General features: G+C 49.1%; 1 protein-coding gene across 1 annotated transcript in view; it reads right to left on the bottom strand.

Annotated features, from left to right (window-relative positions):
* Nucleotides 1-11,897, bottom strand: part of LOC138167682 (zinc finger protein 420-like) — a 19,928-nt gene extending 8,031 nt beyond the window's left edge. The window contains exons 1-5 of the mRNA XM_069096628.1: nt 11,697-11,897; nt 10,777-10,861; nt 8,281-8,407; nt 7,756-7,851; nt 1-736 (exon numbers count right to left, since the gene is read on the bottom strand). The exon at nt 1-736 is cut by the window's left edge and continues 8,031 nt beyond it. Of these exons, the coding sequence (XP_068952729.1) occupies nt 1-736; nt 7,756-7,851; nt 8,281-8,407; nt 10,777-10,812 (995 nt within the window). The 5' untranslated portion in view covers nt 10,813-10,861; nt 11,697-11,897. The remainder of the gene's footprint in view (nt 737-7,755; nt 7,852-8,280; nt 8,408-10,776; nt 10,862-11,696) is intronic.
* Between the last annotated feature and the right edge of the window lie 2,387 nt (nt 11,898-14,284).

Genomic DNA, 14,284 nt, shown 5'->3' on the forward strand with positions numbered 1-14,284 from the left:
CATTCATGACATTCATAAGGTTTCTCTCCTGTATGAATTCTCTGATGTCGAGTAAGTTTTGAGCTCTGGGGGAAGGCCTTCCCACATTCATTACATTCATAAGGTTTCTCTCCAGTATGGATTCTTTGATGCTCAATAAGTCTTGTGCTCAGACGGAAGGCCTTTCCACATTCACTACATTCATAAGGTTTCTCGCCAGTGTGGATTCTCTGATGTAGAATAAGGTGAGTACTCTGTCGGAAGACCTTTCCACATTCATGACATATATAAGGTTTCTTCTCTCCAGCAAGCAATCGATGATTTTCAATAAGGTCTGAATTATAATTAAAGGACTTCCCACACTCTTTAAATTTAGAAAGTACTTTCTTTGAGGAGATTCTATTGCACTTTTTTAGGTCTGAATACAGTCTGAAGCTCTTCCGATGTGTAACGCATTTATCAAGATTCTTGCCTATGGATACTCGCTGCTGTGGGAAAAGAACTGGTCCTAGACTAAAGCTTTTGCCATATTTATTATATTCATGGCTTCTCACCTTATTGAGAGGTTTGATCTTTACTTGTTTCGCATACATTTCCTCACTGTTCTGTTGCTTGTCTAACCTGGAATCCCATTCCCAGGCTTCGCCCAACTTGGAAGTACAGGAACCATTCCTTGTGAATCTCTCTCCAGATGATTCTTCCATGGAGTGGCCTGGCTTTGGGGCCAACTCCTTGATTTCATGCCTTATCCCCCAATCTGAAAAAAAAAAAAGTTGTTAACATCTATTCTATCCTCTACTGGTTTTAAAAGTTTTTTTCTAAATTACATGTAAAAGCATTTTTTAACATCTGTAGTTTAAAATTCTGAGTTCCCAATTCTCTCCCTCCCTGTCCTTGTGAAACAGAGCAGTCTACTATAGATTACACATGCGCTTTCATGCAGAACATATTCCATATTACTCTGCTGCTCTTTCAGAAGGTTGGCATATTCCATCAAGAAAATTTTTTAAAAGAATGTTAGTAATGAAAATGAAACCTTATGCTTTATAGTGGTCACAAGACAGTGCTTCACATACCTAAAACGTGATGTCAAATATTTTATTAACCCCAAGTATAGTGTATAGCTTGTTACTGGTGGTGGTGGCACATCAATTACTATCCATTACAAATGATAAGACTGAAAACCAGACTGATGTAGATTATTGGTTATAAAAGTCAATGGGTAGAAATAACAAAAAAGTCACTTTCAGATCAACATAATGAATGAAATGCAAGGAATTTACTTTTCTTATTTTTAGAGAAAATAAATATTATTGAAAAATTACAACTTAACTTTTTGCTGCAGAGATTATGGTGGTTTAGGTTTAGAGTAAGTTTGTGTCAAGGAATCTGTGGTTTAAATTTTGTAATAAGTTTTCCCCCAGGGGTTGTAAAGGAAGATGGGCTCCAGCAGTGATAAGATACCTGTGGGTTGCCCTTGAATAGATTTTTGGTAGCATGGTACCAGGGGATGGCCCCCAATCATTGTGGAAATGACTAAAAAGCACACAACTGAATTACGGGACATCTGACATAAATCTGCAGAATTAACTGGTGATTTGTGTTGGCTCTAAATTCAGCTCTTTTCATTATTGCAAACTGAAGAAATTAAGGCTAGTAAGGTGTCTGTCTTATCTTTTTTCTATTTTTCTTTGTTTAGTGTTAGTGGATTCTGTTAACTTGAAGGATTTTTAAACAGAAAATGCAGCCAGTCAGAAAAAGTGCTAAAGGGCTGCGGACAAAGAACTTAGAATGCTGGAAAAGATGAAGTTTCATATTTGAAGCAGCTCTCCTAGTAAACCAAACTAATTTCCACTTTAGGCTTTCAGCTGGAGAGTAGGTTAAAAAGAAAATACCTGGGGCAGCTAGTGAATGGTGGCGCAGCGAATAGAGCACCGGCCCTGGAGTCAGGAGGACCTGAGTTCAAATTTGGCCTCAGACACTTAACACACACACACACACACACACACACAAACTAGCCGTGTGATCTTGGGCAAGTCACTTAACCCCAATTGCCCTCCAAAAAAGCAAAAAAAAAAAATACCTGCAAGACACCTTTTCCCCTGTCATTTCAGCCATAGCCACATTGGAAATACAAAAATAAAGTCAGATAATTGAAGTTTGCAGAACTGCTAAAATATTAGAAGACTTTTGAAGTTTGGAGACTCCTAGGGATATTGGAGAGTAATCTATAAAGAGTTTGGAAATTGTTTTCACTTGAGTTTTGGGGTAGCGCTCTGTAGAATGTTTTAAGGAAAAATAAGAATTTAATTATGTAACATTTTAAGGGTAAATAACACAGATCATTCCCCACCCCTGCCCCCATCCCCACCCAGATCAATGGAGCTATTGCTTTAGCAGAATGAAGGAAAACAGCTAGTTTGAAAGAAAGACCATGGTGAAGGGGAAAAACAAAACTGTGGTTTGGGATTCAAATTTACTTGGACTTAACCCTTCCTTGACCATAAAAAGAGAAAAGATTGTTTAATCTTTTTAATCAGAGACTCTCTGAGCCCCTCCAACCCCATTTCTGAGACCCTTGTCCTGAGCCTGTTAATTCCTCTCTTCTCAGATCAGCTTCCCAAATAAAGGTGCAGGGGAAAAAAAGTATTGGAAAAACGCAGGGAAACCCGAGTTAAATTTCCATCTCAGAAATTCATTAGCTGTGTGATCTTAAAGTAGTTTACCTCTGTTTGCCTCAGTTTCCTGACCTGTTAAAAGGAAAATCATAAGGGTATCCATTTCCCAGGGTTGTAGGATCAAACAATATTGTGACTGTGAAGTGCTTAACACAATACCTGGTAAATGGCAATCACTACACGTTTATTTTATTATTATTTCTTTAACTGAATGTAATTACTCCACACCTGAAAACTCCAAAGTGGGTTTTAGATGTTATTAGTTTAAATACCAAATGCAATAAGATTAATGAACTTTATATGGGATTAATTTGGAAAGGCATTCAGCTGAATTGATGACGTCTAACTAGCATAAGCTGTTTGGTGTTCTTAATACATAACATATAAGTTATCAATGTTTCTAAATTCTCTTATATTGTGAAGTCTGAGAAATCATTGCATCAGAAATGCTATCTAGACGCTATTAGATTATGAATTCAGCTATTAAAAGAATGTGATAAAAATAGATATTTGAAGAGATAAATATTTAATAGGGCATATTTTATGACATAATGAGTTTCTTATAATAGTGAGTTTTCATTTGAAAAATTTTGGCTATCATTTATGGAGATTTACAAGATGGTTTAAAGAGGTAACTTCCCTATATCAGGAATTTGCAATGTCTGAAACCCCAAAATGTGGTTAATCTTAATTTGTAAGTTAAAGACAAATGAAATGTTAACTGTTAGGGCAACATGAGAAATATTGAAGCTCTAAGCTGTGTCTAGTGAAATTTTGCTATTTGAGGTAAAAACTTTTGGGACTATTAATTTACTATTGTTTTGTTTTATAGGGATGATGGTCTGAATTGTTAAAAAGCCAAGAGTGGAAAATGGCATGTGCTGCAGTCTGGGAACTGTGAAAGGTGGATATCTGTCCCTGGGAAAAGCTTTAGGATGACCCTGGCATGGCCTAAGGCAGGATCATCCTGACTCAGTTTACCCATTGTGCTATTTCTTTTCTGAGTATGAAATCTCCCCACTTGGCTAATCCTCTGACTTGCTTCTAACGCCCTGTGACTACATGTCTGGTGGTCAGATACAATTTATGTCGGGAATCAAACAGAGCTAAGGGAGTCTTTCCTCTGCTATGGTATGTCAGGCTGGGCTGTAGCCTCAAGGGGATGAGTCTTGACACCGTCACATTGATGTCCCTCCTTTTACTTTCATAGCAAATGTCTATAATCAGGGTAGGGGAGCAGCAGAAATTTTTTAAGTACAGTAACAAATCTATTAATTATCAGATTGCTACTGGAACTTCTCTGAGTTACTATCATAGGATGCAAGTGTGAAAAATCTTACAATTTTAATCTGTATTTTGATCAAATTATAATATAGGGATGATATCCTTCTAAATGGAGAATTAAACAAAGTAATAAGACAAAGATGTAATGCCAAAGTTTTCTAATTAAATACAATAGGAAATATTGAAAAAAACAACAGGATTAGACTATTTTCACTAAGAAATATATATGGACACACACACATGCGCACACACACACACACACATGTGCGCACGCACACACACATATACACATGCGCGCACACTCACATGCACACATACACAAACATGCACACATGCACACATACACACATGCGCGCACACACACGTGCATGCACTCACACGCACACATACACAAACGAGCACACGCACACAAATGTGCACACACACTCACATGCACACACACACCCACGCAAGCACACACACATACAACTGGCTTCCAAATGTGTCTAGCATGGAAATTCAGGCTTTGATTGTGTTTTAGCAGTAAGTTCTCAAAACTGCATTAATGATTTTACATATAAAGTTGTCCTGATAATTGTATAGTGAAATTATTTCCCCACTTTTGAGGTATTTGTTTGATAATTTTAAAAAGACAGAAGAGGTCATTTTACAATTTATGTATTTTTTTAAGCTTCTTAAATCAGATATAAAGTTGAGGTAAAGATAAAAACAGCAAGTGGTATATAATTTCAGGATTGGAGAACCAAATTTAAGAGACTGTACTAAATTGGATTAAGTCTTGTTACTGGCAGATTTTAAGTGAGGAATCTCAAGTGATTTGGAACCAGAGAAGCAGAGGCCCCTTCATAGCTACCCTGAGCATGAGACCCATCCCACAATGCCCACCCAAAGATGTCCAGGGACCAGACACAAGGACGTGTGGGGCTCAAAAGTGCTGATTAAATGGATATTGGGAGTGGCTTCCTAGGATACAAGGAGACAATGTTAATTCATGCTGATGATCATTACTGTACTGCTTTGGAATTTTGTTTCATGGGGGTTATGTTCATGTTTTCTTAGTTACCTTGGTGACATGTAAATCTCCCTTCTCAAAGTTAGTCCATTGTGAGCCCTCTAAGTTGTTCAATTTGAAACCTGATTTATGTAATTCTGATTATGAATTTATGAAAAACCTTATGGACTTGGCTCACAGATAACTGATGCATGGGGGTGGTGAGCTGCCTACTCCCCCATAAACCAAAAGGGGGAAAATGGAAGAAATTGAGAGGATTAGGACAGCAAGTGGCTAGCAGGGACTGAAAGAACCGCAGTGAATTCATCTTGTGACTCAAATCATTCCCTTCCTAATCAATCAAAGTCTAGCCCCAATGTTGTCTTGTAAGAAAAGTTTATTTGATTGCGGGATTTAGGAGACAACATTACTGTGCTGTTTGATTCTAGCCCTGTATGGCTGGGAAGCTAGGCCACATTTATCTGTTCGTGTTGAGGCTGACACACTCATTCCCAGAGCTAGCTCAGTGTTTGGGGGGCTCCAAAGGAAGGTGTGGGAGAGAAGAAGTATTAGAGTGACTGCCAGACTGAAGTCTACAGAGCCGTGGTGCTGACCTCACTGTTGTCTGCCTGTGAAACCTGGACAGTCTGCCAACGCCACGGCAGAAGCGGAATCGCTTCCATTTGAATTGTCGTAGGAAGATTCTGAAGATCACCTGGCAGGGTCAGATACCAGACAATGAGGCCCTTAATCCAGCTAAACTGCCAAGCATTAAGACTCTGCTTCAGAGAGCACAGCTCTAATGGGCTGGCCATGCTGTTTGAATTCAAAATGTACACTTGCCAAAAAGACTGTTTTATGGAGAACTCACACAGGGCAAGCATTCACACTGCGGTCAGGAGAAGCAATACAAGGACACTCTCAGAACTTTGGGGTTGATGATGTGACTTGGCAGACCCTGGCCCAGGACCGCCCAGCATGGCATGCCCGCCTCAGAGAGGGCGCTCTGCTGTGACCAAGCAGAACTGCAGCAGGTCCAAAGAAATGTGAGGCGCACCAATTCAGAGCCATCTCCCCTCCAAATGTTGCTATGGCCCATTTGTGCCGAGCTGCAGCAGGGCCTTCTGAGCTCGTGCTGGTCTCCTCAGCCTCAGCGGGACACCCTGCACTTGGACCCTGACATCATGATGTCATTGGGGTCCTCTTTGAGTATGAAGAATAACAACAAATTAAGTGACTGTTAATCAAGGACTTGCCTTATGCTGACCAGAAATCCAGTCAGATGCCAGGACTGATGCCAGGAGTTTCCTCACAACTGAACATCTCAAGCTGCCTTGGCCTTATCTGAAAACTGGCCCCATGCTGATCATCTCCATGCTCCTTGGGGCATTTCCAGACACTTGGGGGGAGGGGGACCCTGCCTTTTCTGATTTCAGGAAACTGTACCTGTTCACTCTCCTCCTCCCAAGTCTCAGCTCTTTCATCTAATTAGAAATCAGATCCCATGATGTTGTAGTGTTTCTTTTAAGCTAACTGGCCTCATTTTAAAGCCCTAAAAGCTCATCCTTCCCTGTATTCAGGGGCCAGGCCTAAGCAGAGGGGGTCTGGGACCAGCATATTGAGCAATGGGCATGTACGGCTTAATAAAACAATGTGCTCAGAAGATCGGACCTTGGCTCCTTCAGTCATTTCATGTTTTACTTGCCACAAGGCAGAGGAAGAGATAATGAGAGAAGAGAAGAGGACCTGGGGAGCTTCCTGGGGGCACCCCAATGTTGGCCGCACTTGACTTAGGTTGAGATCGATCATGGATAATGACCCAGCAGAGGAGAATGAGGAAGAACGATCAGACCTCAGCCAAGGAAAAGGAAACCTAGCAAGCAAAGGAGCAGGTGGTGTTGAGGAGCCAGGGCTCAAGCCTCTGGATCCTGGCTCTGCTCCTGCTGCCCATGTGGCTGCCTGCCTAGGGCTCACTACTACAGTGAGAAGGCTGGAGTAGCTAAGCTCCCAGGCTCAACTCTTGCTCAAAATCCATGATCCTATGAAATTAAAGCGATAAGCACAGAGAAAAAGGCTTCACACACATCTCCATTCGCAAACGGGAGCAGTTAGGAAGCCCAAGAGGTCAGACATGAGATAAAGCCATCCAGATAAGTGCACCCACAGGCAGGGCTGGAATCCAGGCCCTTCTCTCTCCTGGGCCTCTTTTTAGGAACTAGAAAAATACACCTGAAAACCATTTAGGCCCAAGCTTTCCACCTTCAGTCCATGCCCTCCCCTAAAGCAGGTCACAGGCCAGCAAGTCAGCCAGGACAGCAAGGGAGAACTGAGACATGCCAAACACAAAAGTGGATGAGCTGGGACTGGCAGGCAGAGGCAGAGCAACTGAGAGCTGCCAAAAGCTTCTGGGAAAGCCATCTCACTACACACCCACGGGTAAAGGCAGTGCAGCCGACGGCCCCCCACGAGGGGCCCACAGGCACTGGGGGAGGTAACAGACGCCGGAAGGCAGCTCTGCTCGGGATACTAAAAGGTAACATGAGCCCCAGTGCAATGTGGGGGCGGCTATGGCTGAACATCCCTTTCCTAGGAAAAGCAAGGCCTGAGCCACGGGACACACAAGAGGGGAACAGAAGGGCACAAACAGGACAAAGTAAAGACTCATATGGAAAAACAGAAGAGGAAGCCAAGGCGGGTCAGGCAGGAGAAGGCTCATCCCTAAAGTGGGGAAGAAGATCCACTCCCAAGGCCCCTCGCTCTCTGCTGGCCCGGGGGCTCACGACAGGCGGCCTCTGCTCGCCATCTGGGAACCACGACACTCACCTGCACCGCCAGCTCCGGGGCTGCCTCCCTCCGGCCTCCAAGGCGCTTCCCCGCGCTCCAGCTGGGAGATCACAGCTGGCTTGGAAACGCTGAGTCCTGCTCAATGGAAACAAGATGAGGTTGGGGATGGAGCGCCACACCCCAATTAAATCCTAGTCCTGTCTCTTTTGGGAAAAGGGGACCTGGAGACAGAAGACGGAACAAAGGTCCTCTGAGTCATGCTCTCCACTGTGCGCAAGGGAAGGGGGAGGAGGGGCCCCTGAGAAGATTCTGACTCAGAAAGAAAATGTGTCCCTTTGACCCGCTCCCTGCAGGGAGTGTGAGCATGAGAGAGCAGAGGGAAACAGGAGGCACACCCTCCAGAACCATGCTACAAACGGAGCGTCCAATGTCCAGGGGAGGCTGCAGAAGCACCAGCGGCCTCTCCACGGGACGTAACTGTTCCACACCCCTGACATCTGGCTCACAGAGAGAGGAGCAAAGTCCCTGCCGACCCCGGGTCCCAGGGCTGGCCGCCGTCCTCACCCAGGCACACCAGGTTCTGATAGTTCTCCAGCATCACCTCCTGGTACAGCTCCTTCTGAGAAGGGCCCAGCTGCCCCCACTCCTCCAGGGTGAAGTCCACGGCCACGTCCCAAAATGTCACCGACTCCTGAAACACCAAGACAGAAGTGCTCATCCACGGACGCCCCTCCCTCTGTGCGGGACAGGCAGGGAGCGAAGCTCAGCGTCTGGGCTCTGGGGTGTTCTCAGGCCAGTCTCAGAGGGCCCACTGTGTCCTGCAGTTATGGCAGGTGCTTTCCTTCTCTGGCTATCTCAGCAGCCCTGAGATACAGAAAGTACAGCACTCATCATCCCCATTCTGCTGACCAGAAAAGTGAGTCCAGGAAAGGCAGAGCACTGGAGTGTGTTGGAGCCCGCCTGCAAAGCCCCATCTCTCCTGCGCCCCCTGCAGCGGGGCAGAATAAGGCAGGCAACAGACCGTCAGCATGCTGGCTAGCTCCGACCTCAGCATCCACCACCAGACTCTAGCTGAATCTACTTCTTATTCGAGACGAGGGGGACGACAGAGTCAAGAGCCAGGTTCACGCCCCGTTTGTGATCGCTAGACTGACACCCTGGCAGTGCTCTGATCCTCTCACGAGGGAATCCTGGAATGCACAGCCCTACGGAAAGGCTAGGGCCCTAGAATCAGTACTTTCTGACCAACTGAAGCCCACTGAGCCCAGCAGGCCTCACCTGGCACCTGAGCCTCTGCCTGGCAATGGCCTAGGCCACCAGCTCTCCCCTCCCTGACGAGCGTTCAGCCAAGCATTATGGGACCTGGGACTGCTGCAGGCTGGGGCCTTCCACGTCGGGCCATGTGCAGCAGCCGGCCTGGCCATATTTAGTGAAGCCCACGGAGCCCCTCTCAGAAACAGGTTTTTAAAGCTTGAAATACAACCCAGGGCATCCTGACGGAAAACAGCGCTACAGGGACACAGGGTCTGAGATCCATCACCAATCTCCACTCACAGACCCCCGTGAAGAGCTGCTGCTTCCAGGTTTCTCCTCCAAGATTGAGAGTGGAGGAAGCTGCAGCTTTGGGGGTCTCTGGGCCTTGCCGACAGATACTCCAGATTCCCTCCCCCGACACCACATGGCCTGACAGCCACAGCTAAGAATTTCTGCCCTACAGGAAGAGGCAGGAAAGGCATCCTTGGCTTGGCAGAGAGGGGAAGGTGGTGAGGCTGGCAGGTACCATCTGCTGAGCCCCAGGTCCTCCCCCTCCCTTCCTCAGAAGCTCAGAGCCTGGTTGCTGGGGCTGTCTGTCCTCCCCCTCCCCACCTCTCATCCTCCTACCAGGTGTAATGGGGATGGGAGTGTGAAGACCTCCCCTGCTTTGAAAGCAAACTCTGCCCCTTAAAAGGCTGAATGTAATCACATGGAGCCTGTGGTGGAAGGAGTTTGCTGAAGGGAAGCAGAGCCACAGGGAGCTGGGAGCCAGAGCCAGAGAGATGGTGGGAGGGAGAGGAGCTCAGGCAAGGAGAGAGAGGGGTTTGTGAGTACGTATTGATCTTGCGGTGGTTTGTGGGAAGACTGAAGGATGGCATGGTTCTCTGTGTTGTTATGGCTTGTTAACTTCATTACTACTGTGATGGAACCGGCTTACTGGTTTGGGGATTTGGCTTTCTGGTGTCTATGCTTCAGTTCTGTCTTCTATATGGAAAATTTGGTATATTTTGCAATCAAATGTCATGTGATACTTATAGTCATGGTCTTTATCATGACTGTGGGCACTGTAAACATTGCATTGGTGCTACAATCTCCCACCCTTAGGGTCCTCCAGCTTCAGGGGAAAGGGCCGGGACCCTAGATTAAGAAGGGCTTGGGTACTTATGGCTGCAGCTGGCTCCCATGCTCCAGCCCAACCCAGTGCTATGGGGCTTAGGAGGGAGATCACCACTCTTCAGCACCTCCAGGCCCAGACCCAAGACCCAGGACCACGAGAGGAGGCCAAGGCGCACACGTGATGGGAGGTGAAAGTCTGGCAGAAGCTGGCAGCCAAGAATTAGGTGCCATCTCCTTCCTCTTCCCTGGGGTCTTGGTACTCAGCTCATCTCCAGAAGAGGGACAGGGACATTTCTGCCCTGGCCCTGACCTCAGCTCCAGCATGAGGTTCCTGACTCTTCAGCTTGGGGGGGAAGGGCAAAAGCCACAGTCTCATGTGCAGCCAAGCAGGGACCAGTCCAGGGGCACAGTCAGCTCGGCCTGAAGCAAAGCCCCTCCCATGCTTTGTCCAATAATCCGTGCACTGGCTGCGGACCAGCAGAACTATCCAACCAACCTCATTGAGGGTGAGCCCCAGCCATGAGGGAGAAGACCCTGGAGCTCCTCCGGGCCTAGGGGACACCAGGCCACCTGCCATCCAGAGGCTCCTCTCTGTCCGGCCCTCCTGAGCTCTCGGCCCGGGTGGGGAACACCAGGGGAGGCTGCTCCACCTGGGGGTCTAGGACAGGGGATTCAGAAGCCCCGACTCACCTGGGGGGCCGCGGCGGTCAGGGGCACAGGGGCCATCCCCTCATCCGGCAAGCTCTGTCCTTCGGAAAGATCAGAGCCGAAGGCGCTGTGGGAAATTAAAGGGGATGAGACCTAGCTGGGCCAGCCCATAGCCCCTCCACCCAGCCCCCCTGCTGTGCAGGCCCGTAGCCCCTCCCCCAGCCTCCTGCTGGGCCAGCCCATAGCCCCTCCCCCCCATGCCCCCCTGCTGTGCAGGCCCATAGCCCCTCCCCCAGCCTCCTGCTGGGCCAGCCCATAGCCCCCCCCCCCCACCCCCCTGCTGTGCAGGCCCCCAGCCCCAACCCACAGCAGGTCCCAGGCTGCCGCCAATCAAAGTAGTACCAACATCTGGGGCCTAATTAGCAGTAACTACAGCCTCCACACCCCCCCCTCCCCGAACACTTCTGTTCTATCAGGGCTCCCCCACCGGCAGGGGCACTGGGGGGGAATCAGGAGGGGGAGCCCCGGGCCAAACCCCGAAAAGGGCCAGGAGCACACCCGGCTGCCCACCACGGGATGGGGGCCGCTTCCCGCTCGCCCCTCCTTGGGGGCAGCCGTGGAGAACAGGGCGATGAGCAGAGCCGCCGCGCCAGGGGTCGTGGGAAGCCCCGAACGTGGCAGGGAACCAGAGGGGACCAGGGGGGAGGCGTTCCCCAGCTAAGGGCGGGAGGAGCAGCTGTGAGCAGCGGCGCTTCTGATTGGCTCGTAGAACGCGCCCCTCCAGGAAAGACCAATGGGTGTGCCCGATTGGGAAGGGGCGCGGCCACAAGGGCTCGGAGGACGGCGCATGCTCGACTCCAGCTCCAGCCCCTCCCCTCGGGACCAGCCCCCGGGCTTCGATACCCGGCGTCGGGGACCCCAGCACCCCATCCGCCGCCACCCGGCCCCCGGTCGTCACTCACCCCGGTTCGAGACGCGGGGCTTGGCCCCGACCCCCCACTCCGGAACAGACTGCGGACGGGAGAGAGTCGAGGCCTGCCCCAAAGCGGAGTCGCAGAGACAGGGCGGAAGGGGAAATGACGCACGGGGAGCGACGCCTAGGTACTAGCCCAGGACCCACTGATGCCGTATCGGTGGCAACGGGGGCGGGGCCGCGAAAGGCGTGTTGGGAGTTGTAGTCCTAGCACCGCGGCCGGCCAGACAGGGCGGAGTAGGAGGACTGACTGGCCGCTTCCAGGCAGAGGCGCCTTCGGAACAGTTCCCCCTTTTGACAGATGAAAAAACTGTGTCAGAGGGCAGGCCCGGCGCCCTCTCCGCCCCTTCTTTTCTGCCCAGGGCGGCTGCTGTGGGACCCACCGGGATCCGAGCCCCCAGGCTGTCACCAGCCCCAAAGGCATTTGTCGCTGCTGGAGCGGGGAGGGGGGGCAGCGCGCATGCGCTTTACAGGTACTGTCAGGTAAGTGACGTGCCCAGGGTCCCACAGAGAGCCAGTGTCTGGTGTTTGAGGGTAGATTCGAACCCAGGACTTCCAGACCCCAAGGCCGGTGCTCCATCCACTGTGCCACCTAGCTGCCCCAGTCACCCAGGGTGGGAGCCCTCATGATCATTCTCATTTTACAAATGAGGAAACAGGCAGAGAGCCGCAGGGACTTGTGCAGGGTCGCACAGCCCAGCCGCGAGACCAAAGGGAAGCCAGGCTCCCTTTAGGGAGGTTATTTTATTCGAATATAATCTTGGATCCATCCACACACTTAGTCTGTGCCGGGAACGGTGCCAAGTGCTGCGGACACAAAGAAAAACCGAGTCACACAAACAGACCCTGCGCTCCAGGGCTTTACATTCTCCCGGCCAGAGACACCAAGCAAACACACAGGACCGTGCTGGGTGCAGGCTGAGAAGCCGCCGGCTAAAGGGGAAGGCGAGATGGACTGCGAGGAGTGGGAGCGCCCAGCAGAGCCGCTAGCCAGCTAGCCGTGGCAGTGCTCGAGAAGGAGGACTGGCCGGCAGAGGGGAGGTGTGTCTGGGTGCTGGCCGAAGTGGGTTGTGCAGTTCATAGAGAGGTGTCTAAGAAGCACGGCCAGGGAGGGAGGTGGGGCAGAAGCTTCCTACTTATCTTGGAGGCAAGAGGGCAACCCTGGGGCTTGGGGGAGTAGTGGGTGCTGGCGGGGTCACACCTATCCTTCAGGAAAATATTTGGGCAGCTGTGTGGAGGATGGGGTTGGAGGCATGGGGATACAGGGCGACGAGAGCCGAGAAAGCGTGCTGGGGCTTGCGTTCAGAGAGGTACATGTAGAAGATGCTGGAAAGGCAGAAGCATGATCTAGAACATTAACTGGGAAAGGAGGCAGATACAAGGTGATTTTCTGGAGATCTAGTGATGGAGGGCTCCAAAAAAGTCTGCTGTTGGAGTGACTACTTCAGCCATATTCTGAAGGAAGTCAGGGATTCTAAAAGAGAAGAGGGAAGAGTATAGGATCCAGGAATAGCGACTACCAAGGCATGGACACACGATGTGGTTTCTTGGAACCTGAAAAGATGGAAGGGTCCTCAGGCCTTCTAGTTCAACCCAGAAGATCACTGTTATGGCACCCTGACAAATGGACCCGGCAACTAGGTGGCACGGTAAATAGAGCATTGGGCCTGGAGTCAGGAAAACCTGAATTCAAATCCAACCTTAGATATGTGTGTGATCCTATTTGCCTCAGTTTCCTCATCTGTAAAATGAGCTGGAGAAGGAAATGACAAAGTATTCCAGTATTTCTGCCAAGAAAATGCCAAATTGGAGTCACAAAGAGGCAGAGAGGACTGAAAGGACACCAAAATAACAACAGCAATGGACATCCAACCTCAGTTTGAAGACTTTCAGGAAGGGAAGCCACCTCTTGTAAGCACAAACAAGGTGGAGTTCAGTTTCCTAGGCTCAGGCTAAATTGTAAACATCTGAAGGATTAATTGTCTTTGAACCCTGATAATTCACAGCTGTGTTGAGCCATAGGTGTCATGCCTTCTAGCTCTAAGCCAATTAGGGGCTGAGTCTTCATTATATATTCTTGGAGCAATCTGGAACTATGCCCAAATGCATACCCTTTGACCCACCAATACCCCTTCTAGGGTTGTATCCCAAAGAGATCATAGAAGTGGGAAGAGGCCCCGTATGTCCAAAAATATTTATAGCAGCTCTTTTTGTGGTGGCAAAGAATTGGAAATCAAAGGGATTGTAGCAGCAAGTACCCCAGTGTCCCCAGGGTAGCTGCCAACACAGGTTCTTATATCTGCTTTTCTAAAGGAAAGCAACTCAAAATGGGTTAACAAGCTTGCTTTAATCAATCAAACATATCATTTACCTAGTTCAGGGGGAAAAGGTCAGCACCCCGAACTTCAGAGTAAACAGACAGAAACATTTCAAGCAGACAGGCCTCCAACTGTCCAACCATTATATCCATACCAAATCACAGTTGCCAGAGAGGGAAGCATCAACATCTGGGTATTCAAAGCTGGGAGGCTCTCAACGGATGCCCAGAGTCTCATCTGGTCAAATCACATAACACTT

The sequence above is a fragment of the Petaurus breviceps genome, unplaced genomic scaffold (assembly GCF_028583685.1).
Source record: "Petaurus breviceps papuanus isolate PSGF00001 unplaced genomic scaffold, PetGlider_PUasm1.0 287, whole genome shotgun sequence".
Taxonomy (NCBI): domain Eukaryota; kingdom Metazoa; phylum Chordata; class Mammalia; order Diprotodontia; family Petauridae; genus Petaurus; species Petaurus breviceps.